The following is a 24,707-nucleotide window of genomic DNA, read 5'->3' on the forward strand; positions in this document are numbered from 1 at the left end:
TCTATTCATCTCATTTCCATTCAATTTTTATTCATATTTATCTCTTTTTTTTCCTATCATATCACTTGTTATCTGTCCCAATCCCGTTTGTTTCTCTTCTGTTCCTGTCTCTATATTGAGTTTCAACCACACTTTTTCCTATGCCTAAAACATGTGTGGGTACACGTACTTGTTGGGGCATCAAATAAGGAGGAAGCGATTGATTTTACAAAATATTCCCATTTTAATTTTTCTTCAAATCATTCATAAATGAAAGTGCTGGCAGTAGAGCTAGTGATCTCTTAGTTCTTAACATGCCATACTCCTTCAATTATTTGTTCCAAACACAGAACCGTGATATGTTTGAATCGCTGTTGATGTAAATGCTAATAGGCATTAACACTCACTTTGAAGCAAAAAGTGAATGGAACTCAACTCTTCATATGGATTGGGTTAATATTACTCACACAAACTCAACTAGTATTTAGGCACATACTTAGTTCTTAGCATGCCATGTATCTGTTTTTTTTACATAAACCATACATTTTCCTCCCAGTCTGCTCCTCATTCTCCATCCATTCCCCTCTATGAGAGCTTGCTTCCCTGTTCCTTTCCCCCCTCTGTTCTACTTCTCAAGCCTTCACTGTCATGTTCTTTTAGACTATGATTTATAATTTACTTGTTTGAAGCAGTTTTCTATTTCTTTTGAGACTAATGATAATCAAAATTAGTTTTTAAAAATAATAACAATAAATGGCACTAGTTAACAAAAATAATTAAGTGAAGTTGGAAAAAACTCTCATTTCCTTTTTCCACAATTCAAATCACAAATGTGACTACCTATGAATCTGCTTGCAACTGCACATGTCAAAAGTCAAGCATTAAACTTGTTAACATTGCAACCATTTAGCAGAATATTATACTGTTCAAGCTATGTTGAGCAAGAAAATTATTACCTAACAATTAACATTCAGGGGACAAAAAGAAAAAAAGAAGGGAAAATTCTTATCAGGAAGCTGATTCATGATTGCTATACAATTCAGTTACATTCTGACTTGTGTCACTGGAAGAAATGCAGTAGAAATCTGCCAGGTAAGCCAAGGCTTCTGAGTTGCTGTTACAAACCTTCCACAAAGATGCAACTTCTCCTTTAGAGACAGTTCCCCAATCCTCACAAACGTTTAGAAAGTCAAGCAGCTTTGAATAAAATGAATCATAGTTCATCAACAGGAAGGGAACAGGAAGCTTTGATCCAATTCGTTCTAGCTGAATCAATGCCAGTATCTCAAACAACTCATCTAGAGTACCAACCCCACCAGGAAGGGCAACAACAGCAGTCTTATCAGAAGAGTTGCTCCTCACTACAGCATCAACCAGCCCGTGCTTTCGCGCAGAGAAAAACCTGAAAAAAATTGAAAACAGTCTAAGCAGACCATTGAAGTTAAGGATGCGTTTGGGTAAATAACTTAATTAAGCGCTTATGGCAATAAGCGCTTATCACATAAGTGCTTATTCATAAGCTAATTTGAGAAGCTTATTGAAAGAAGTACAAAATATGTTACATTAACGCTTATTCATAAGCTAATATGAGCATCTTAAGAAAATAAGCTCAAAACAACTTAAAGGTAGGTCATAAGCTATTCTCAAAAGCTCCGTCAAACACTTGCATGTGCGTTAGTGCTATAAAGCAATGGAAGTAGATTACCTGCAGGTAAGGTAATTTCCTGACGGTAAGTATGGATGGAAGTTGGATGCTGTCCATTCCCCTGCTTCTTTTCCTATCTTGAATCCACCAATTGGTTTTCCTGCCAGAAGAGCACCTTGAGTAACAGCATCCATTAGCCCTGGTCCAGCCCCTGACCATGTAGTGCAGTCCAATAGATTTGCTATCTGCTCACAAAGATGTGAGGAAAAATAGTCATATCTTCTACAGAAGACACTTGCCAATGTCTCAATCAAATATGCCAGAAGCAACATTATTGGCTAACAAAAGAATAAGAACTTGCATTATACCCAGCAGCAAGTAAGCAAGAAAACAGGCAAGCTAATGTAAGAAATTACTTGCCTCTTTGGCCAGCTCTTTTGCTTGCAGGTAATGCGAATGGCCAGGGCCCATCCTTGAAGAACCTAAATACAGAGCTCCTCTCCCTAATCTGTTTATGAGTTCATAACATTGTTTGATCTCTTCTCTAACCTGTAATTTATAGTTTTAAGAAAACCGAAGTTAAGATTCATATTGCTGACTTTTCACAGCAATTCCAAAGGGCCATAAAAATTATTGAATATAGTTAGAACTGAAGGAAGAAGTTAGAAGCCTAAAAGAACTCTCTGAACAAAGTGCTTTCTAGAGAATCCATGATGCATAATCAGTTCTGAGCAAAGTTCTTGACCTATTATTTCCTTATTGTTAGAGTTGTATCAAGCACCAAAAGTTTGCACCAATTATCGGCACCAGAAGTTGGAATGTTAAGTCCAAGAATTCTAAAGGTGGCATATGCCTAATTAAGCAAAAAATATACTGCCCCAAGGACAAACTAGATATATGTACCCTAGGTCCACAATATTATCCATCATAAATTGCATTTCACATTGCTGAACCTCATAACCTCAAATATGGTTTATTCGTGATATTTACTGATGTCAATACTCAATACCACAAAGTGGAATGCAGAAAGAACAAAATGAAAATGAGAACAAATTTGAGAATCAACAAAATTCATGACACAAATAAGCAAATGCCCACAGGAACACTACGGAGCCCATAACTACATCATGGCAAGCCCTATTAAGAAAAAATCAACTTCCATGACTAACCAGCACGAATCCATGGATAAACGGGCGTCTTAGGCTATTGAATACTAGTAGAAACCAGTCCTACCATAGGTTAGGTCATATTTAAGTTTTCAAGACAGAAAATGAATTATTTTGCTCTCATTCACAGTTTTTCATAAAATATCAAGGTTTGAAGACAGTATTTTCAACAATTAGACACAAGATAAGCTGAAGAAAGATGTTTAATGGCCATCACTCATCAGCAGTCCCATTAAAAATCAACCCCTATATCATTTCTGAGTTCTGTCTTCCACCAAAGGAATCCCAGCAAATACCCCTACCATCACCTTCACAAAATTTGATTACAACTACTTTTTGATAGGTCTGTGGTAAATAGTGCAACCTAGCTACAGTCCTAAAACCCACACACTTGTGTGCTTCAGATTCCCTATCAAGAAACTTAACAATTAACCTCCATACAGTCATAAAAGAAGAAGAATATCCATAGTAAAGGTAAACAATTTCCATCAAAAAATTGAAACTGCTCTCCATATCATCAATTTCTAGCATCCCATCATTGTAAAACTGGAAACTCCTCCATGAATAACAACACAACAAAGCCTTCCCCAGGTAGATTCTTCCATGAATAACATACTCAGAAAACAAATTCAGTAGAACACATTCTCTAATCAATGTGCATACCATATCCATTGAAACACAAAACAGCTACAAGTTTATATAGATTTAGCCACTCTTAAGCATTGCAACAAAACAGAAGCTTGTTTAACAGAAATGGGCTTCAACATTCCCAATTCTCATCACATACAAGCAAAAGACACTAACTTCAACAAAGAAGATGGTAAATGCTAAGTGGGTATTACCTCATTTGGGCTCTTCCTCTCATCCAAGTCAACTGACTCTTGTTTGCTAAGAAAAACTGCTCTTTGATTGGCCTTACGCTTTGAGAACTTGAAACCAACGCTACTGTGCTCTCTTTTGCAAAACAATCGGCACTTGATTCTGTTTTCATGAGTTTCTCTCAGCACAATATGGGAACCCAGCGAAGCTGCCACTGAGAATCCCATCCTTGAAACTCCCAAAGAAACCAGCGAAGATTACTATAACTATAGTAGTAGACACCAACAATCTATGTTTTTTTTTCCTTCGATAATCTATGGGATGTCTGGAAAATACAAACAATATTCTTGTTGCACCGAGACAGAACATGGACAGATTTTTTATTAAGCAAAAACAGCCAAACAGAGGATAGAGTCTTTTTTTTTTGTGCTGGGCTTTTACTGTTTCAAGGTTAATGAGATTTTGGGCTTATGAGGACAATATAAAAATTTTGAACATTTCATTTTGTTAAAAGATTTTAACCTCCCCCCGTCACACATGCCTCCACCTTGGCCACCTCTTCTGCCTCCATCTACCATTGGGAGCCTAGCCGCAGTTCCAACGTTGAATCGCCACATCCTGAGGAAGCCATGTCTTCGGGAAAGCCTATGTGATTTAGAAGCGCGATATGTTGTTGTGACGCACCTCCTCAATCCAAGCCTGAGGCTACCTTCTCATTCGTCTCTTTCTAGCGGGTCTCTAGGTTGAAAGGAGGAGTGGGCTTTGCTTGGTTATAATTTGGAGAGAAAGTAGGGTTTGTATCCCTTACTCCACCGTCTGCGACAATAGCTCCGACCACCACCTGAAGCTACGACTACAGCTCCAACTCCAACCATGGTCTCCACCCCCATTGGATTTTGCTGGCGGCCACTGCTCCCACTGGCATCCTAGTTGGTTCCTTCACACTTGTTGCATCCATCGCTCCATCTTCCCTTTTAACTCTTGTTGATTGTTTGGAATCTACAGAAGTTTCCCTCATCTCCTTATTCTCAAATGTGATGGATTGACCTCTTTTGGTACATTGAAGCCATGATGTGGACTTTCTAACTGTTGCACAATCTACTTCTCTGAAAGATTCGAATGCGTTGTAAGATGGAAGCGCTAGTTTAAAAAAGAAGATTAAAACCAATGTTCTGAAAACTGGACCGGTCATTGAACCGATGAAGGTACTGGTTTAAGGTTCAAAGGTTCAACCGTAATCAAACCGAGGTCGAACCGTTACTAATAAAAAGAATATTTAATACTAATACTTATCTTATTACTCCTAAATTTATACTCAAATTTAAGTTTAATTACATGTAATAGTAATAGATATCAAGCAGACAAAATAATATTAAAGTTTCATAAAGTTAACAAATGTTATATATATATATATATATATATATATATATATATTAGTATATACTATTAAATAAAAAAAAAAACAACGAAACCAGATGGTTCATTGGTAAGTTTGTGCAAGAAAAAAAAATGGCAAGTGACGTTTTTATTGGGAAATGAACTGGCAAAGTAAGTTTATATACATTGGAAGGCCGGCTTGAACGGTTTAATTCCAGTTTACTTTCCAGCGGTTTTTAAAGAGTTCCGGACCGGTACCATGTCCGGTTTTCGGTCCTATTGGTTGAACCGGTCGGTCCGGTCTGGTTTTCTTAACACTAATTAAAACTTCTCCACCTAGAAGTCAATTGGTTCACTGCTAATATGAGTCTTTTAGGTCTTTTATACGACCATTGGAGGTTTTACATAATGGTTTCAGTATGATGTATAGCTTGTCTATTTGAGTGAACATGTTAAGAAATAATGCATGAACACAATAAAAGGGGGTTTTAATTGTCCACCACTTGCAGCTACGATTAGAACTCCAACTCCAACCATGGTCTCCACCCTCATTGGATTTCGCTGGAAGTCACTGCTCCCACTGGCATCTTGGTTGGCTCCTTCACACTAGTTGCATCCAACTCCATCTTCCCTTTTAGCTCTTGCTGCTTGTTTGGAATCTACAGAAGTTCCCCTCATCTCCTTGTTCTCAAATATGATGGATTGACCTCTTTTGGTGTGATTGAAGCCATGATGTAGACTTTCTAATTGTTGCACAATCTAATACTCTAAAAGAGTCAAAAGCATTGTAAGATGGAAGCGTTAGTTTAAAAAGAAGATATAAACTTCTCCACTCATAAGTCAATTGGTTCACTCCTAATATGAGGTTTTTAGGCCTTTTATACGACCATTGAGGTTTTTACATCATGGGTTCAGCTTGGTGTATAACTTGTCTATTTGAGTGAACATGCTGAGAAATAATGCAGCCATGCAAGGGCACAATAACGAGGGTTTAAATTGTGTCTTTTTAAAACAATCTTTTAAAACAAACAAATATATTTCTGCAACAGATAAGATATAAGAATACATAAATTAAAAGCAAGTAAATTACACAAGAGATTTATTGTGGTCACCCTAAAATGATGCGATACGTCTAGGTCTTGGTATCCACCGAGATTTACCACTATTTCAACCAAGTATCAATGACTCCTCCTTCACAAGTATTTTATAGGAGATTTTTTCAACAAGTATTCTTCAAGACTTCTCCTAAACCCAAATATGATAAGTGGATTTTTCTTCTACTTGGATTCTCTTAAAAAAGAATGATGTATAAAGTTTAAGATCTAGCAACTCTTTAATTTTGTGATACAAGATTTGACACTAAAAGAATACTAAGAGCTTATAAGAGAATGATGATTTAATGTGTAAGGTCTCTAAAGGTGAAAATGAGAGTGTTTTTTGACTTTAAATTTTTTCTCACTTTATGAATTCTTTCAAATATGACTTCATTAGATGTTTCTTTCCTTTGTTCGTAGACTTGAGAACTCTTGTGGCTGATTTTATAGCCGGAATGCCTCCAACCTTTCTAATGTTGTTTGGTTGGAGGAGGAACCTTCGGGATTGTTAAGCCTCTTGCAGGCGGATGTTGTGGCTTCGATGCCGGCTTGATTTTAATTAAAGAATATGTTTGGTTCAAAAAAAATTAAAAAAAAAGTATGGGTTACTAAAAAGGAAAAAAATAATCCTCTACGAAAAAAATAAAGGAGTGTGGGCTGCAATTTAAGTCGTGGATCCATCTTGGCCCAATGAGTGTTTCTCATTAACCCTAGCTGCTCTCTACTCATCTTCTTCCTCCTCCTCTGAAAGTCTCTTGGTAGAGCTCGCAGCGGCACCACTGTTCTCTGCTTCGTCGACCGAAAATGGGTACGCGCTACCACTCTCTCTCTCTCTCTGCCTCTCTTTCAATCTTCAACTCGCATTTCATTTGATGCTGACTCGTGTGAATCTGTGCAGGTATCTCTCGTGATTCCATGCACAAGAGGCGCGCCACTGGTGGTAAAAAGAAGGCTTGGAGGAAGAAGAGAAAGTAAATTCCTATATCTCATTGTTTCTAGTTGTTGTTATTGCTGCTATGCTATCATTTGCTTATTGCTAAGATGTAAGATTAGAAAATGAGGCAAAAAAACATTGTTTCTGAAAATTGGAGACCATTTTTTCTGTTTATTTGATTGTTTTGAAGTGCCTCAGCAGGTATATGACTAGGGAATTTTGTTTGTTAGAAACTATTATTGGAAAAGCTGATTTTGCATCTTTATTGGGTAGCTGATTTTGCATCTTTATGGGTGAGGTACCTGAACTATTTAAATAATAGTTCTTAATGGCTGTGTATCAGTGTTATCAAATATCTGCCATGGCAGTTTCCGATAATCCACTATATAGCTGTCATTTCCGCCATTATTTAGAGGGAACCCTTTGTTTATTAGTTTGTTAATTTGTTTATTTATTGAACAGTGATAGTTCTTAATGCCTGTGTATCAGCATTGACTAATATCTGTTTTGTAAACATACTAAGAGAGGGGTGGGAATGGTTTTTTAGATAATTTAGTATTTTTTGTTTTAATGTGTCTTTAACTCATGCCGTGCCCCACTTATACTATCCATTTTTTCCTAATAATTATTGGGTGTTTAATGGGGTGTCTTTGTTGACAGGTATGAGCTCGGGAGGCAACCAGCTAACACCAAGCTTTCAAGCAACAAAACTGTTAGGAGGATTAGGGTTCGAGGTGGGAATGTGAAGTGGCGTGCGTTGAGGCTTGATACTGGAAACTTCTCCTGGGGGAGTGAAACTGTGACCCGCAAAACTAGAATTCTTGATGTGGTGTATAATGCATCCAACAATGAGCTGGTTCGTACTCAGACATTGGTCAAGGGTGCCATTATTCAGGTTGATGCAGCTCCTTTCAAGCAGTGGTATCTCCAACATTATGGTGTTGACCTTGGTCGCAAGAAGAAGGGTGCAACTGCTGCCAAGAAGGAAGGAGAGGTATTTGTAACAGTATCTATTGTGTATTTACTCCATACATACTGTTTCTGTTTTCCTTTCAGATGCTTTCCTAATAAACATGATATTAGATTTCATAAAATAGTAATTGCCAATGTTGGCTGTTGGAACATTGTAAGGTTTCATCTTTTGCTGTGTTCATAATCACACTGGTTATTCATCCAGTTCATTGCTTAATTTTATCTTTTGATACTTATTGCTTAATTTTATTAGCATGCTTGTCAATTGTTTATTTTATGATATTGGACTTTTATTGTCATTCGTCTAAATCTGTAAATTCTATAAATCTAATCTTAAATTACTCCAGGGCTTTAAATTTTCAATGCAGTAAAAACTGATCTTCACATATTTAAAGTTATTTCTCTAAAATGAGTTCTGAATCTGGGTTACGTTATGAAATATTACAGTTTTATCCTATAAAAGTAGAATAGGATATCATGTTTTACCAACTGTGATTTTTCAATTAATATTACATGATTTTATTTAGTTTTACTTGCTAGATTGATTACTTAAGTATTTGTTTACATCATTTAATACCTATGTTTGGACAGGATGTTGAAACTGCCACTGAGGAGGCAAAAAAGAGCAACCATGTCTTAAGAAAATTGGAAAAGCGTACAGAGAACCGGACACTTGATGCTCATATTGAAGAACAATTTGGAGGTGGCCGCCTTTTAGCCTGTATCTCATCCCGACCCGGTCAATGTGGTCGTTCTGATGGGTATGTATTTTTACTTGATTAGCTATCAGATATATACGTGCATTCGTTCCTTTCATTGCACTTTGTGGTTAAACTTAGAATTGCCTTTCAAATTTAGATTGTTTTAATGTTTTTGTTGAACAATGTCTTACTTGCAAAAAGAAGATATATCTGATGAGCTAGAATTTTAATACTGATAGGGCTAATAAATAAGTGCTTAAGTTTGTTTAATTTTTAAAAAATGGGGCCCACTGATCTGTCATTTTCAAAGTTATATCTGCTGTTGTTTTAAGATTTGTGGATGGTTATGAATATGATTTACAATGGCAAAAAGGAACTGGTAGACTGATTGATCAATGATATTTTGTTTATTTTTTTATTGATTTTATCACAATATCTGAAACTCCATGTCTCCTGTGCTAACTTCAAAAGAATTATGTGATGCTCACCTCTAAAGTTCACGGGTGAAAAGAGAAGCACTTATTTTATCACTGCCCTTTACAGTTTGACAGTTTGGCCGATGGGGCAATATTTTTTAATTTTGAATTTAATAGTTCTAGTTATATTGTTATAAGCACCTAATTTGTTGTAAATTTATGGCAGATATATATTAGAAGGCAAAGAGCTAGAATTCTACATGAAGAAGCTTCAGAAGAAGAAGGGCAAGGGTGCTGCGTAAGCTCTGTTCGCACATCTCAGACACAACCGAATGATCAGTTTTGCCTGGAGGTCTGCTTTCTTGGGCAGGGAGGGGTTTATGGGAGTCAACATAGGCCAGAACGCTTATATTTGTTTACTTGTAGAGACTGTTTAAATTGGTTACCTCCATTACGACTTAGTGTGTTTGTTTTAAAGTTGAGACTAAAATTACTTCATCATTCAGAGCAAAATGAGGTTTTGGGTAAATCTGCTTGTGTTCTCAAGTATGCTCTTGCGTATCGAAAGCTCAATTGAACGAAAGTAGATGTTGAGCTCCTTTTTTAAATTGAAACATTTACGCAATTACATTATCCCTCTCATTACTCATTTACCGCCTGTATTATTTTGGTTTTCATTTCTGATGTCATCCTTATTAGAAAATTTGTCTTCAAAAGTTATTTAACTTTATCCTATAAAAACAATTTTCTTTTAAACTTCTGCAATCTTATTTCTATGAACAAGTCAAATCTCAATTCTTACAAATCTAATTATGTGTTGAATTTAATTTTATCATAACTTTAAAACAAACAGCAATTACTAGCGCCTTCATATCTTTGTTGTTATACTGAATTTATATCTGTTGAAGACAATAGCTAGGATATAATAATAATTCTTGTACTGTGGATGAAGCTTAAGAACCATTTTTGATTGGTCCAATTAACAACATTGAATGATTATATTGTTACTGAGCAATATGTCCAGTATAGTATTTCTATTGTAGAGTTTAATTTTTAAATTTGATCGTGTACTTGTTTTTAATATGCCATGGCCATAGTGTGCAAGTAGAAAACTATTTAAATGATATCTAAATTTTTGCTTGCATATACTTATTTGATAAGAGACATTTAGTATCAGCATTTGTATTCCCTGATTATCTGTTTATCCAATGGTGTAGAGCAAGGTTTTGGTATTCAATAATGTTAAACTTAGAGAAACACAGACCAGCGAGAGAGAGAGAGAGAGAGCCTTGGATGCTTTTGGAATAGGTAAATGGGAAGGTTTAACAGATAAAAGAATGAATGGGAAAATTTAAATTTGATGTGTATATATTTGACACAAATTTAATAGACGAGACAGGGTGCTTTACAAAAGAGACATAGCAACTTGATTTTGTCTTGTTTTCCTTGCTGTCTTGTTTCTTATGAGCTATAGAATAGACCAGAAGCGCCTTACCAAAGTCTCTGATGATGGTAAATGGGAGATCCATATGTTGATATGATCATTTGTATGAACAATGGAAGTTGAAGCCTTGCAAATAAAGTGATCGGAACACAAGCCAGAAGAACAATAGGAATTGGCACCCATTTTAGTCTCTCCTGGAGCAACAAAGACAGGGCTGCACTAAATGCTATCATTGTGGTCACTATGGCAAAGAACAGAGATGCCAAACCAATTATCAATCTATGGGGTAATGCGTTAAGAAAATCCTCCTCCGCATAGGGCGCATTCAGGATTGCTAAAAACATCAGAAGAGAAGCCATTGAGGAACACAAAGCTAATGCATCCGACACAATAAACACTAAAAATGTGTTATGTGGCAAGAATATTGGGAATCCTTTGTCCTGTTGGTTGCCTCCAGGTACTGTGATAGCAGCAGCAAAAGCCACTGTAGCAATAAGAGTTGCCACTATCATGCAAGAGTTTGATGTGTCCTTCATCCAATTCTTCCCTTCTTCAAGCAATGCTTTGTGCTCTTCCCTGAACAATTGCCAAGCTGTTTTACCATCTTGGTCTTTTACTTCTTTATGGAGAGGGTGATCCCATTTCTCTACTTCCTGTTGGACATCATCCCATCCTATCAACATCTTTTCCGAATTGTACTTCACAATTAGCATGTTTGGAAACTCGTTCTAAAACCATGGTGAAACCAAAATCTTGGTGGGCAGAAACAACTTCTCTTAGTTTTTGCTTCTGTCCTCCATGATTTTATCTTCACTTTGGTTTTGGAACGAGTTTCCAAACCTGCACTAAGAAGGCGATTGTGAGATTGAACAAACCTTGAACCACTGTAACTCTCTCTGCATTTGAAATGCTGCACCAGAAATTGATGCTAGTTTAGGAGAAGTAAACCTTGCTGCCAGATGTGATGTGGTGTTCTGTGATTCATCTAAAGCTAAGACTAAAAACTTGCAAATGATTGGCATCTTGCACAGAAAACTGAAAACTTTTTCTTGCCGGTTCTTGATGGCTATTTGAGCTATGTACCCTTCATTTGGCATGTGAGTCCAAACTAAATCAGGAAAAAATTGGCAACAAATCCTTAAGATTTCAACTATGCCAGATGATGCGGCATTGAAGATAATGCCTGCACTCACAAAAGTCTGCCAGAATTGAGAGTCGTTCATGGCTGAAACTTGTGAGCAAACAAATTCTACCAATCTCACAGCAGATTCTTGTCTTAACTTTGCATCTCGAACTAGCTTTATACCAGGAACTGCAAATAAGGTTACTTATTTTTGAAGAGAAACAGAAACTAAGAGAAAAAGCATGTTAGGGAGTTAGAGGTTAGATGTACAACATACCAAGATTTTGAAGTGCATTGCATATTGTACTTCCAAAATGAGAATGGGTATGGCTTGATTTTTGCCCATAAGAATCTTTTAAATCTCCTCTCAACTGATTGGGTGGTAAGTAATCAAGTTCCACGGGAACAACTTACATAGTTGAAGAAGAGGAAATGTCAAAATTTCAACATGGTGGAAGAGGATTACAATCAAGGATGGTAGGAGAAAAGAATCACGCCTATAGAAAAAGGTACTTACAATGGTAAAGGCATTTCCCCCAAAACCTAAGCTTATTTCCACCTTGGAAATGCGAGGGCAGTTTCGACAATACATTGAGCACTGTGCTTCCATTTGAATCAGAAATAGTGGCCAAGTTAGGGTACTGCTGAAGAAGATACATGGTGATATCTGTACATAGGATGATGGGAGAGCCCCCCAAAAAGAAAGAAGTTATAAAAGGATATATTGAAGGGGTAGAAACATGGTTATTAGCTTGTTCTAAGTGCTAAGTTATTCAGCATTTGCTGGATGTTTGGAAACTCGTTCGGAAACCACAGTGAAACAAAAAATCATCATGGTGGACAGAAATAAGTAACTTTACTTATCTTTTGCTTCTGTCCACCATTTAGCTTCACCGTGATTTTCGAACGAGTTTCTAAACACGCACTTGCATAGTTGCATATACTATTCAGCAAAGCATTTGGATTACCATGCAATCCGGCAGCAGTAAGCAAAGCCACAAGCAGACCAGCAGAAGGACCAGAGAATGGAGAACCAGGTCTCTCATCTGTAGTGTTCAAGACAAGATACCACACCATCTCCTTACATCTGGTAGAGGTAATACTATAGATGAGTGGTGTGGAACCTCTGAAATCTATAATTTGTGTCAGAGAAGGATTTTTAGCCACCAATGCTTTGGCTGCCATTATGCTTTCACCCATTGCAACATAGTGTAGGCAAGTACAACCCATCAAGTCAAGTTCTCCAAGTAAATGTGCCGGCACATGTTGCACCAGCTTCTCAACAAGCCGCCACTGACCTCCGAGCGCCGCAACATGAAGTGCAGTCCTGCCAATCATGGTAATCTTTGCTGTCAATGCACTTGGATCTCTATCAAGGAAAGCCTTTGTAGATTTCCAATCGCCTTTTAGTATTGCTATGTGCAGGGGTTGGTAGTAACTGTGGTTGAATCCCCTAGCTTTTGCCAATGGTTAGTAACAACATTAGTTGTATGGAAATGGGAAATTGTAATATGGAAAAGACAACATTTCTTTGCAAAACAGCACTTAGTAAAAATGTCTCATGTGATCTCAATCTGAATCAAGTATGTACATTTGAATATGTCATAATCTATAGCAAACTTAAATCAAGAAGTGCTAAGCTTTACACAAAAATAAAAGAGATTAGACTTTAAATTCTCTTGCTAAGCTTTGCAATGGACTGATTCCACAACTCGAAGCTGTGACCGCAAAGTCACAAAATTTTGAAGCCTACTGCCTACTATCCCAATCTAGAAATCATTTTATTTCTACGAATCCCATGGTTTGTTTCAGAATCCCTTTTTCTTAAGAAAAACAAGAATCATAGAGCACAATCCTATATATACTGAAGCAGATGATGCTTTTTTCTTTGTAATAATGGATAGGAAATGACATACCAAACTCAGTAATAGCAGCCTTGACATCATCGTCAGGCATCAGTGAACTTGATTCTTTTAGTAACATTTGTTCTGCAAATTTGAAAGCTTCAATGGATAATCAACCACTGCAGAAGATGAAGGAAAACATGCAAAAACACTCATTCAGCTGTTCCAGTTATAAGAGCTGGACATGTATATGCTTTGCTTTCCGTGTTCACAACGCAAAGTTGAAACTCTTCTTTCCTTTGATGGAAAGAACATAAGAACAAGCTGAGGAGGATGAGTAATACTTCAAACGGAAAGAACACTACATTTTTGCATTTTTTTTCTCTTTTCTTTTCTTACATTTTTGTGTGTATTGTTATTTGTGCAGTATTAACTTAAATATTCCTTTTTTTGCTTTTTTAAAGACATGGGGAGCACAGTGCTGATTCTCGTTTCCACTATTGCTGAACTTTTCATTCCCTTTCACTGGTGAGAATAATGCACTTGCCTAGAAAAAAGTAAAAGCAATGCATCTCATGTTACCCTTCCTCATTAAGTTTCTAATTTGGCTTTTATGTTTATTAACCCTCAGAACACCTCTATTTCAATATAATTACTTGTCATGTTATTTAATAGCATAGAAATTTAATTTTACTCACGAGAATCAGTTCAGTTGGCAACGCAAGCTGAGTACACCCATGGGGAGGGATGAAGAGCTTTAACTGTGGCTAAATTTTGAATCCGAAATAATCGGCATAAACAGTGACCGGATAGAAATTTGATTTTGTTGACACATATAGAAGACCTTAATTGAGTTTGCAGAAATTCTATTCAAGTTGTTTCCTTGCATCTTTCTTCTTTGAACCTCCTTCCTCCTTCTCACTGTTATTGCATGCCCCTCTTACATTCTTCATTTTATTCAACCCCATTTCCTCATTTTAGACCATGTAACATGTATCATCCTGCAAATGACATTTCTACAATAAAATTATCTTGGTTTTGGAAGCTAAAATCTGATTCAATGGATAATCATGAGCAGCTGCAGAAGATGAAGGAAAATATACACAAGAACACTCATTAAACTCTTCAAGATATAGGAGCTGGAGATGCTTTCTTTGTAGGCTATGCAAAATTACTTGAAATCCTAATTTTGAACTGCAATATTTTGTATATCTCCATATCTATCCTATGCTTTACCAGAAAGAAAATAAGAAGCTGAAGATGACAAATTATATTTCAATTGGAAGTGTACAATTGTGCAGTACTAACAATTGTTTATCTGCTGCATGATGGTCATACTCATTACAATGTACTTCCCTAGCTGGCTTCATTTAGTTGTGGCACTTTTCTTCCTCAAGTAGTTTCAAATTTGGTCTTTCCTTTTAAACCGTCCTAACTCCTAACATCCCTATTTTCAAGTTAGTTACTAGCCTTTTTACTTCAATAGAACAGAATCTCATTGAGTGAGTACTAATGAATTATCCACGGTGACATATCCATAAGGAATCAAACTAATGGCTTCATCTGATCGAGTTGATGTCTGCAACATTAGTGCAGCTATTTCACAACAATAATAATAATCTCTAAAATACACTACCCATACACACATTTGATATCAAGAGTACACAACTATAAAGTTGCAGAAACTCAAGAAGGGCACAACTATAAACATTGATAAATAGGGTGAAAAGCATAGGCAATAAGCATTTATTCTTCATTTGATGAAGTGATTTAAAACTCAAAAGTCATTCACTGTTGTTTGGTGGAATCACTGCGAGCCATGTTTCGAGCCTGCATCGGGGGAATGTAACCATACTTCTTCCTCAACGTTTCTCTAACAAAATCATCGCGAGCTAAGGTTCGATCCCGCTGGGGAGCAACATTGACGTAAGAGAGGTGCGCCCCAACAGCTAAACCTGCACCACCACAGAGGAAGCACGCAATGGTCATGGCCAGTTTCTTTGGTGTTGATGGAAAACACACCACCATTTGCTAAACCACCTATCACAAAAGAAGACACCATTGATCAGTGATACAAAATTGTGTGTTTGAGTTCAGTGGCAATAAACTTAACACATTGATGATCATAATTATGAATGTCACTGTAATAATAAATGAAAACAAAAATAAGATAACAATGAGGCATTTCATCAAACAGGTGGGGTGCATTTAAAAATGAATGGGAATCAGGAAACAACGAAACTAAGAATTTAGCTTCACTATGAATTCTAAGATGTGAGGATTTATCAATGGAACAATACATACCGTTGAGTTTGAGCGTTAACGTTAATGTGCAGATACGAAGAGTTGAGAACCGATCAATAGGGTACCTCAGAGTGGTGCTTTGGCTTCTGATTCTTCATAATAAGCAATTCTACTCACTTGAAAGCAGAAAGGCTTCACATTAAAAAGTGCTGTAATTTGTTGTAGATCTTGTATTACAATTTTTTTTTAAGAAAATAAGTATTTTTTCTTTTGAAAAAATTCAAGTGGGTTTATTTTAGGTCCCCTTCAAGGTGTATTTTAGATTTATGTTTCAAAATTTTTAAAAAAATTAAAACTAATTTTTCAATTTTAAAAAGACACTTTTAATTTTGTAGAAGTTGTAGGCTTTATAATCACGGTATTCAACATTCTAAGACATTTTCTACCAATATTAACTCCACTTAGTATAGTATATAGCTTGCGTAGTCGTGGAAAGTGACGATCATGGTAGAGCGTAGTGGAGGGGTGTCAGGGTGGTTGTAGTATAGGATACTGAATAGCAATGATGGTGGTGGTGAATGATACCAGGTGGCGGTGGCAGTTGATGTTGTCTAGTGACAGCGGTGGTGGTGGCAATGACGGCGACTAATGTTACTTGGTCGTGGTGGTGGATGTTACCTGATGCTGGTGGTGGTGGCAGTGACGGTCATTATAACAGTGGTGGTGGTGGAGAGTATTAGGTGGCAATGGTAGTGGAGATACTAGGTTGTGGTGCGGCGGTGGGTGTCAAATAAGATGCTGGTGGTGGTAGTGCCTATTGAAGGTGTTGGTGGGTGGCAGTGGGTGTCGATACTAGGTGACAACGGCGGTGAAGGTTGTGTTGGGTGAAAATGACAATAGTGATAGTGGAACGAGGAATTACTAGAAAATGATGAGATATAAATTTTTACACGTTATTTTTTTTACGTTAAAATTTTATATGTTATTAAAACTAAAAATCATATTCACAAAACATGGTTTCTAAATCGGAAAGAAAAAATTCCAATTTAGAAAATGTTGGGGTTGATTGTCAAGTCCCACATTGCTCATGTTTCTAAAATAAAGAAGGAGGTTAAAAATTAGCTATTGGAGAAGTCTCACATCGCTTAGTGCGGTGAAACAAGGGGGAGACCAAGGCTATATATTAGACCTAGGTTCTTTGTTTTTAGATGCACCAGTCAGTAGCACTTTAAGCTTATATCTGACTTAGTTTAATATTTGCTTTGTGAGAGTGTGGTTGTACTGGGGCATTGGGGTGAGAGTGAGAGAAGTCTATGTGTTGTAACAATTTTCACATAGTGATATTTCTCTGGTTGTCGGTTTAGACAACGGTCGTAGTTTTTTCTCCGGTTTTGGAGTTTCCACGTAATTTTCTTGTGTTGTGATTGTGTTTTATTTTTCTTCAGCTCTGTTGTTTCCCAACAGTGGTATCAAAAGCTTCGGTTCGATGAGATATCACAATTCTTAGTATGCTCTGTGGTTGCAGTATTATCTGATCTTCCACACCAGAAAATAAGTGTGATATTGTGGAGGTGCTGAAGAGGAGGTTTGCAGTTGTTATGTCTTATTCAAGCGCTATGAAGTTTGACATAGAGAAGTTTGATGGAAAAATCAACTTTGGCTTGTGGAAAGTACAAGTCCAGGATGTGCTGATACAATCAGGATTACACAAGGCGCTGAAAGGAAACACTTCCAACATGGAGGCCGACAAGTGGGAGGAACTAGATTTGAGGGCTGCAAGTGCAATTCGTCTGTGTTTGCAAAAGAATGTTCTTGCAAATGTACAGAATTTGTCATCAGCCAAGGAGCTCTGGGAGAAGCTTGAAAGGTTATATCAGGCAAAGGGCATCTCAAATCGGTTGTTGCTGAAAGAGAAATTCCACAATCTACGCATAGATGAAGGTACGAAAATATCTGATCATCTGAGTACTTTGAATAATATTATCTCCAAGCTGGAATCTATTAAAGTAGAGATTGATGATGAAGATAAAGCATTAAGGCTCATTTTGTCCCTTCCATCTTCCTATGTTCATCTGAAACGTGTTTTGATGTATGTGAAGGAAAGTTTGAGTTTTGAAGAAGTTGCAACTAAAATTATTTCGGAAGAAAGGAGAATGAAAAATGATGAAAGCACTTCATCAAGCTCAATATTGCTAACTGGAGGTGGGGCTAATGGGAAGAAGATCCTTGCAAAGAATCTGGCGTGCTGGAAGTGTGGAAATTCTGGGCATGTGAAGAGAAATTGTCTAGGTGGAGCAGTATCTGAAAAAGACAGACTCTGAGGTAAGTGCTAGCACTGTTCTTCAAGCTCAATATTGCTAACTAGAGGTGGGGCTAATGGGAAGAAGATCCTTGCAAAGAATCTGGCGTGCTGGAAGTGTGGAAAGTCTGGGCATGTGAAGAGAAATTGTCTAGGTGGAGCAGTATCTGAAAAAGACAGACTCTGAGGTAAGTGCTAGCACTGTCTCCCTTGTTCTGGGAGATGATGGTGATGATCTCATCTAGAAGATAAAGTTTGTCCTTATGGTATTTTCTGCTATACCATGGAAAAGGACAAGTTATTGCTAGCGGATTCAGAAACAACACACGGGCATTGGTTGGCATTGATGCAAGGTGTGTGGTGAAAGGTGTCGATGGCTGAAGAACTTCCTGGAAGCCAACATGGGAGTTGCACCATAAAATTTCAACAAGGTTTCGACATGTGGAAATTCTTGGAATGATTTAGTTCCAAGTGAAGAAAATTCTTTGGATGGTTTGTTTCCAAGTGAAGTCTACTCTTTTATGGTAGAGTATGATTGTCGGTATAGACAATGCAAGCGGAAGATGTGTAACTCTTACAATCAAGGTGGAGATTGTTGGGGTTGATTGTCAAGTCCCACATTGCCCATGTTTCTAAAATAAAGAAGGAGGTTAAAAATTAGCTATTGGAGAAGTCCCACATCGCTTAGTGTGGTGAAACAAGGGGGAGACCAAGGCTATATATTGGACCTAGGTTCTTTGTTTTTAGATGCACCAGTCAGTAGCACTTTAAGCTTATATCTGACTTAGTTTAATATTTGCTTTATGAGAGTGTGGTTGTACTGGGGCATTGGGGTGAGAGTGAGAGAAGTCTATGTGTTGTAACAATTTTCACATAGTGATATTTCTCTGGTTGTCGGTTTAGACAACGGTCGTGGTTTTTTCTCCGGTTTTGGAGTTTCCACATAATTTTCTTGTGTTGTGATTGTGTTTTATTTTTCTTCAGCTCTGTTGTTTCCCAACAGAAAATGCTGAAGTTGTTTTGAAATTAAGTGCAAACTAGAAGAAGAAAACATTTTTTATTCACTAAAACTATTTTTAACCGGATGCTACTTTCTCATTAATCAGAAACCTAGTTTTTTCTTATTCTAGTATTTTCAAAATTTGTAAAAACACATCTAATATCATTAAAATTGATTATTTTAGAATAAAAGTACTTTTTTCATGGGAAAAAAGCTTGAGATATGTCAGCCAAAGACCAAAGTTATTACGTACAAACGCAATGTGTATGTATCACCTCAATTCTAAGTAACAGTATCTGTATTAGAATGATCCGGAGAAAAAAAATGAGCTCATGAATACAACAAGGCTGTGTGTGTAAAATCTCAATATACAAGGCAAAAATTTGAGAATCCTAATCTGTATACAACATGGGACATGGAGCAAATGAAGGCAGCAAATTCGAACTCTCTCTCATGGCACTGATCCTGCATCCTTCTTCAGTTGAACACAAACATCATAGAATCATTATGTTAAATTCAGTTGCACTAACCAAACTGGTTGCAGTTAAGAGAGAGCATGCCACAGATGAGATGTTAGTCATAAAAAATTGAAGTCCAAACCCAAACACTCAACACCCAAGGCTTTTCATTATGCTGACCAGCTCATTGATCACAGTTCCAGGTACAGCATATGATCCATCAAGGTTAATTGCATGATACTCCAACCCCTTCCACTGGGCAATATACGCAAAATGCGGCCGTCTGAATTGGCTGCTAATAATCTCAAGAATCACAGTTTTAGGCAATGCAGAAACTATGTGAGTAAGACCAGCACCGTGGGCACCGATGATAACCGACGCGTCTTGAATGGCTCGCACCTGCTCCTTCATAGACATGTGAGCAAACAACCCATTCACAAGGTTGATTTTACACCCTTTATAATTAGATGCCCAGCTCTTCAAGGAGTCGAAGACTTCTTGCTCGTTACTAAGTCTTGATTCAACTTTACCCCCGTGACGTGGGTGAGCTAAGTAATCTTCCCTACGAACAAAGAGGACATTGTGTCCAGAGACATGTTTTCCAACATGATGGTGCAGGTTTAAAGGTAGCCCAAACGCTGCTCTTATCATTTCTCCAAACTCAGAAACGCGAGCAGTTTTGTGGTCATCAGGCTTTTGCCACAGTTCTTGTGCAGAAGCTCCATCACAATCTATCTCTTCAGTTAGTCCTTTAAACATTGCAGTCTCGTATCCCAAAGGTGAGAGAACAGCATGACGAAAACAAACTGTACCACTGAAGTTTTTAGCATATCTGAGGCTTGAAAATAATGCTTTCCATGTCTCTTCAAGAGGAGTCTGAAATTTATTGGAGCAACCTAGTAAATTAACGAATAATTCTGCCAATATCCTTATTTGCCAGCAAGGCAAACAAAACTAACAAATATGTAAAAGACAGTACATGCATGTTCATGCAGAAGAAACAAAACAAAGCAGTAATATTTAATCAACATAATTAAACTTGCAAATTTAACCAAAATAATTGCATGTCATGAATTTTTGAAGTCGTATGGATGGCGAGAAATATCCTAATTTCTTAATAGAAAATTAAAACCCTAACACGCATGGTGACCAACCAAAAGCTCATGATATTATTAGTAAAGATTAAGAACAACATATGTGGTCACAAAAAAATATGGCAGTTGAAAAAATGATCTGCTCATGCCTAACCCAGATATAGAATTGATATGTTTGAAGTTTGAGCACAACTCTGTTGATATGTTTTCACAATACTTGACAGTTGATTTGATTATTATCTGATATTAGGAAATTTATCTAACATCAAATCTAATAGTCAATAGGTATATCTTATGTACATAGAATGACTAACACACTAGTGACCAACCAAAAACTCATGATAATCATGTTATAACTATTAACAAGTGCCGACAACAAACCAGAAAAATATTTAATATCATAACAAATAGCGACATATCACATTGATCACAAGATAATTCCATGTTTGGCAGGTTCACTAAGACGACCAAACGGATTTGATTTGACACTGCTGACTGGAAGTACCCAACCATTATCAGACATTTGAAATTTGAAAGCCAACCATTTTATAAACTACAAAGAGAAGTTGATTAAAATTATATGGTTGAGCTACATCATAAATATTAGTTATCATCCTTATCTGTCACATCAAGTTTAAAACTTGAGTTCGAAGTTAGATGTTCAGAATTATTCTTTAGATAATACTGCGTGCAAAAATATATCCCCTCTTTCCTGAAGACTAATAAAATACCAAATTGTACAGGATTGAAAATGAAAAGGTAAAAGGGGAAACTAGAAAACATACAAAATTAGATCAATTTGACAGAATCTTTTCAATTATAACTAAATTTTACAATAGAGTTTCCAACCAAAAAAGAAATCTAAAGATACTCCAATTATTAATTCTTTTCATTTACTCATAAAAATCTGCTGGGTCCATTTGGTTCCTTTCATAAAAGAGGGCACAATTCATCCGAAAACATACCATATTACCAACATCAACAACTGATTTTTCATTTCATAATCAGGTCACAAAAAACACTTACACAGTTAACAACCTCTTCTTTCACTCTTCACATCTCAATACACTTACACATGAGCTATTAGGTCACATAAATGGCTTTTATATTATACCTTTACCTTTTAATTTTGACTCTTATTTGTTTGGTTGGTTTGTTTACAGATAATGACAACAATTCATTTGCAAAAGGCAAATATATTATATATGCAAACCAATAGCATCAAGACGCAGCACGCGTTACATTCATGTTTTCACAGTGCTAGATGCAAACCAACAACATTAGAACGTTGAAATCGAGTGAAACAGATTAACAATACTAATCATGCATACCATACAGTGGCCGTCTACAAAGACCAAATGAGGTCGATTAGGCAGGCCAGTAACTCTAGAAGAAACATATGCACTGTACCAGTCCGTGACAGTGTGAAAAAGATTAGCATACTCAAAGCGTGTCACCAGAAGTGTTGGTTCCTCTATCCACTGCAAGCAGAAAGTACAAGTCCTCATGTCAAAAGCACGTAAAAGTAGAAGTTGACCAGCCAGAGAAAGATAACAATATTACAGTTAATTATATCAAAGGGGAGGAACAGTTGGGAAGATTTAAAAATCAAAATAAAGATAGAAGACATACAGTGAGGGAATGAAAGGTTTTACCAATTGAATCTTGCATACACATTTTTTATGAAAGGGAATGATTGGCTATATTTGGATACCAGTTGACATCAATATGAACCGACATTAGCACTCACTTTGATAGAACTGGTACCAGAAAGCAATAGAGAACAGCCAAACAATAGAATGCTAACCCAGAATCAATGTGATTCTAGAGGGGAATTGTAGTATTATTTCTGTTGGAATGTACAAGAGATAACAGGGTTGTTTAGGGAAGATAGGGAGAGATACTGGTTACCGAGAAACCAGTTTGGTTACCACTTACCAAGAAACCAGCTCACCAATTACCTATTTTTCAATAACTACCTTCACTAATAACTAATTCCTATATATAGCCTAAACCTATTGAAGCTGCGTCTTACTAACTGATGAGATAGTCAGTAAGGCCTTCTATTACACAAAATAGTCAGACTTTAGCCAGACTTCTTAAACCTCTTCCTAACATATACATTTTTAACAACTGACTTATCACACTTCGCAACAAATAGTGAACGAAAATAATCTTATAGATAAGGATGAAAGTACATTCACATTGCACTCAACTGGTATCCAAACACACACTACATCTCTAACTCTAAGGCCGAGTCTTCACCCCAAAACTTGTTATAAAATGAAACTATTTCTAGGCCTCTCTTCAATGCTCTACTCATGGCTGCTTCAAGAGAATTGAAGTCTCTAATAAGCAGAGAGATTAGACAGCCCCAGCTAGCTGCATTCTTAGTTTGTTTTAGTCCTTCCTAAATGATTCCACCAAATCAATGCATTAAACCCCCCCTGCTAAATCAGGACAAACCAGAAGATATCTATTCCCCCATCTAAAAGAGATCAACAATTACCACAAATCTGATTCAGAATTATCCAAATGAGAAAAATCAACATCCAAAGTTCAAAATAGAAATCAATTTCTACCCAACTCAAGCACTAACCACATACACCTAGATGATCCAAGTCAACAAAAATAGAAAGCAGAAGAAAAACAAAATTCAAACATTCTACCCCTCACCTCATCACAAGCAAAGTCCTTCCCTCCAACGATCCGAATCTTACTGATCAAATCACGCATGGTGTGCTTCATCACCTCACCACGAGGCACATACCGATCCAAAAACTCACGGTCAACCACCATCTTCCCCTCCTTCCCCCCACCAAACCCTTCACCCCCATCAACCTCAAACGCACCGTTTTGGAACATGGGCAGCTCCTCCTCCTCCCCTCTCCCAATAACCTCCGCCAGAGCCTCACCGCCCTTCGCCACCTGAATCCTCTCCGGCACCATACGCACCCTCCCCCCCTCACAAACAGAGCTCCCCAGAGTCTCACTGTGCCAGCACCGGAACCACCCCGCTCCGGCGGCGGCGGAGCGGAGGTCAAGGCGGCGCGTGAAGCCGTTACCGAAATAGCCCTCGCAGGAGCGGAGAAGGGTGGAGTTGGAAGGTGGGGACCATGGAAGGTAAGAGGGTAAGATAGGCCATGGTTTGGAGAAGTGGGTCTGGTGGTGGGTCTCACCAAAGGGTCGTCGGAAAGGTGGGAGTGTGAGAGAAGAGTGGTGGTTAGGTTTGGAAGAAGAGTGATGATGATGGTGTGCGAAGTAGAGACAGAGAGAGAAGGAGTTGAGAGCGAAGAGGAACAACAGAGTCTTCAGAAGCAAGGTGTTCCTTCTGTTCATGGCTTCTCTGACTGTGTGTCGTGGGGTGTGAAGTTAAGAGAAGTAGAATCAAATAAGGAAGTGGAAGTGCTTTTACCAAAGGAGACAATACAGACCAATAAGATGCTGCCACGTGAACTTTGTTCTCTTTGCGTTTAGTTGCGAAACGGAACAAAATGGAATAGAAGGTAACAGAATTGAAAATTAATTAAATAACCTTCAATTTACTAAAATACTAGATATTATGCACCAGATTATTTACAATATTTTTTAACATTATTTTAAAATTATTATACTTTAAATGAATATTAAAATATTTTTGATCATAAGTATAATAAAATTAAAAATGATTATCTTGAGACAATTTAGAGTTTTCTTTTTGTAAAACAATACATACTTAAATTTAATAATTTAATTTACTAATTAGCATGGAATTAGTTTTAATAATTTAATAATTCATTTATTTGTTTATATGAAAAATAATTATTCAATTTTGAAATATTTAATATTAAATAATAAGTTTTGATATCTTCAAATAAGATATAATAATAACATAATCCGTGTGTTTTTTATCAACAAAAAAGTAATTTTAAATAAATTATAACTTTAATAACTCTTTAAAAAAACTTAAATAACATAAAACAGTATCTATTAAATTTTAAATTATTTAGTTTTTTTGTAATTAGTTTCCTCTGTTATGCCTCTCAAGTCATTTGCACTAATATATAATAGATCAAAAAACATATTTAATTTTTTTTTAAATAATACACAAATACCTTA

The 24,707-nt window shown here is 36.8% G+C and overlaps 4 protein-coding genes across 6 annotated transcripts; 1 reads left to right on the top strand and 3 right to left on the bottom strand.

The window, feature by feature from the left end:
- Window positions 1–755: 755 nt before the first annotated feature.
- On the bottom strand, window positions 756–3,961 carry LOC130724156 (cytokinin riboside 5'-monophosphate phosphoribohydrolase LOG7). 2 transcript variants are annotated; one of them, XM_057575329.1, is made up of 4 exons: window positions 3,633–3,961; window positions 2,045–2,173; window positions 1,685–1,869; window positions 756–1,381 (listed from the first exon to the last, which is right to left on the bottom strand). In XM_057575329.1, exons 1-4 carry the CDS (start codon window positions 3,834–3,836, stop codon window positions 988–990), a joined length of 912 nt encoding a protein of 303 aa, XP_057431312.1. In that variant the 5' UTR covers window positions 3,837–3,961; the 3' UTR covers window positions 756–987. The 2 variants fall into 2 exon arrangements, with proteins under 2 accessions (XP_057431312.1, XP_057431313.1); XM_057575330.1 differs by lacking the exon at window positions 2,045–2,173 and having other exon boundaries at window positions 3,633–3,952.
- Window positions 3,962–6,731: 2,770 nt separating this feature from the next.
- LOC130724157 (40S ribosomal protein S8) lies at window positions 6,732–9,752 on the top strand. Its single transcript, XM_057575331.1, has 5 exons — window positions 6,732–6,888; window positions 6,979–7,051; window positions 7,675–8,008; window positions 8,578–8,747; window positions 9,330–9,752. Exons 1-5 carry the CDS (start codon window positions 6,885–6,887, stop codon window positions 9,403–9,405), a joined length of 657 nt encoding a protein of 218 aa, XP_057431314.1. The 5' UTR covers window positions 6,732–6,884; the 3' UTR covers window positions 9,406–9,752.
- Window positions 9,753–10,433: 681 nt separating this feature from the next.
- On the bottom strand, window positions 10,434–15,985 carry LOC130724154 (uncharacterized). Of its 2 annotated transcripts, none has more exons than XM_057575326.1 (8): window positions 15,819–15,985; window positions 14,359–15,554; window positions 13,587–13,693; window positions 12,639–13,127; window positions 12,188–12,337; window positions 11,948–12,079; window positions 11,423–11,859; window positions 10,434–11,200 (listed from the first exon to the last, which is right to left on the bottom strand). In XM_057575326.1, exons 3-8 carry the CDS (start codon window positions 13,651–13,653, stop codon window positions 10,595–10,597), a joined length of 1,881 nt encoding a protein of 626 aa, XP_057431309.1. In that variant the 5' UTR covers window positions 13,654–13,693; window positions 14,359–15,554; window positions 15,819–15,985; the 3' UTR covers window positions 10,434–10,594. The 2 variants fall into 2 exon arrangements, with proteins under 2 accessions (XP_057431309.1, XP_057431308.1); XM_057575325.1 differs by having other exon boundaries at window positions 14,213–15,554.
- Window positions 15,986–19,280: 3,295 nt separating this feature from the next.
- Window positions 19,281–23,995, bottom strand: LOC130724155 (beta-1,2-xylosyltransferase). The gene is made up of 3 exons (XM_057575328.1): window positions 23,286–23,995; window positions 21,941–22,090; window positions 19,281–20,391 (listed from the first exon to the last, which is right to left on the bottom strand). Exons 1-3 carry the CDS (start codon window positions 23,946–23,948, stop codon window positions 19,666–19,668), a joined length of 1,539 nt encoding a protein of 512 aa, XP_057431311.1. The 5' UTR covers window positions 23,949–23,995; the 3' UTR covers window positions 19,281–19,665.
- Window positions 23,996–24,707: the final 712 nt, after the last annotated feature.

The sequence above is a fragment of the Lotus japonicus genome, chromosome 6 (genome assembly GCF_012489685.1).
Source record: "Lotus japonicus ecotype B-129 chromosome 6, LjGifu_v1.2".
Lineage (NCBI taxonomy): Eukaryota > Viridiplantae > Streptophyta > Magnoliopsida > Fabales > Fabaceae > Lotus > Lotus japonicus.

What these genes read in the sequence shown, in the direction of transcription:
- LOC130724157 (XM_057575331.1), top strand. An exon ending in GCTTGGAGGAAGAAGAGAAA is followed by an intron (nt 7,052 to 7,674) that starts GTAAATTCCTAT and finishes CTTTGTTGACAG; the next exon opens with GTATGAGCTCGGGAGGCAAC. An exon ending in CTGCCAAGAAGGAAGGAGAG is followed by an intron (nt 8,009 to 8,577) that starts GTATTTGTAACA and finishes ATGTTTGGACAG; the next exon opens with GATGTTGAAACTGCCACTGA.
- LOC130724154 (XM_057575326.1), bottom strand. Translation starts at nt 13,653, where the DNA reads ATGTTACTAAAAGAATCAAGTTCACTGATGCCTGACGATGATGTCAAG. An exon ending in TACTGCTGCCGGATTGCATG is followed by an intron (nt 12,338 to 12,638) that starts GTAATCCAAATG and finishes TCCTATGTACAG; the next exon opens with ATATCACCATGTATCTTCTT. An exon ending in GAGAGTTACAGTGGTTCAAG is followed by an intron (nt 11,201 to 11,422) that starts GTTTGTTCAATC and finishes GATGTCCAACAG; the next exon opens with GAAGTAGAGAAATGGGATCA.
- LOC130724156 (XM_057575329.1), bottom strand. Translation starts at nt 3,836, where the DNA reads ATGGGATTCTCAGTGGCAGCTTCGCTGGGTTCCCATATTGTGCTGAGA. An exon ending in AGAGGAAGAGCCCAAATGAG is followed by an intron (nt 2,174 to 3,632) that starts GTAATACCCACT and finishes TATAAATTACAG; the next exon opens with GTTAGAGAAGAGATCAAACA. An exon ending in CAAAAGAGCTGGCCAAAGAG is followed by an intron (nt 1,870 to 2,044) that starts GCAAGTAATTTC and finishes CTTTGTGAGCAG; the next exon opens with ATAGCAAATCTATTGGACTG.
- LOC130724155 (XM_057575328.1), bottom strand. Translation starts at nt 23,948, where the DNA reads ATGAACAGAAGGAACACCTTGCTTCTGAAGACTCTGTTGTTCCTCTTC. An exon ending in AGGACTTTGCTTGTGATGAG is followed by an intron (nt 22,091 to 23,285) that starts GTGAGGGGTAGA and finishes TTCTGCTTGCAG; the next exon opens with TGGATAGAGGAACCAACACT. An exon ending in TTGTAGACGGCCACTGTATG is followed by an intron (nt 20,392 to 21,940) that starts GTATGCATGATT and finishes AATAAATTTCAG; the next exon opens with ACTCCTCTTGAAGAGACATG.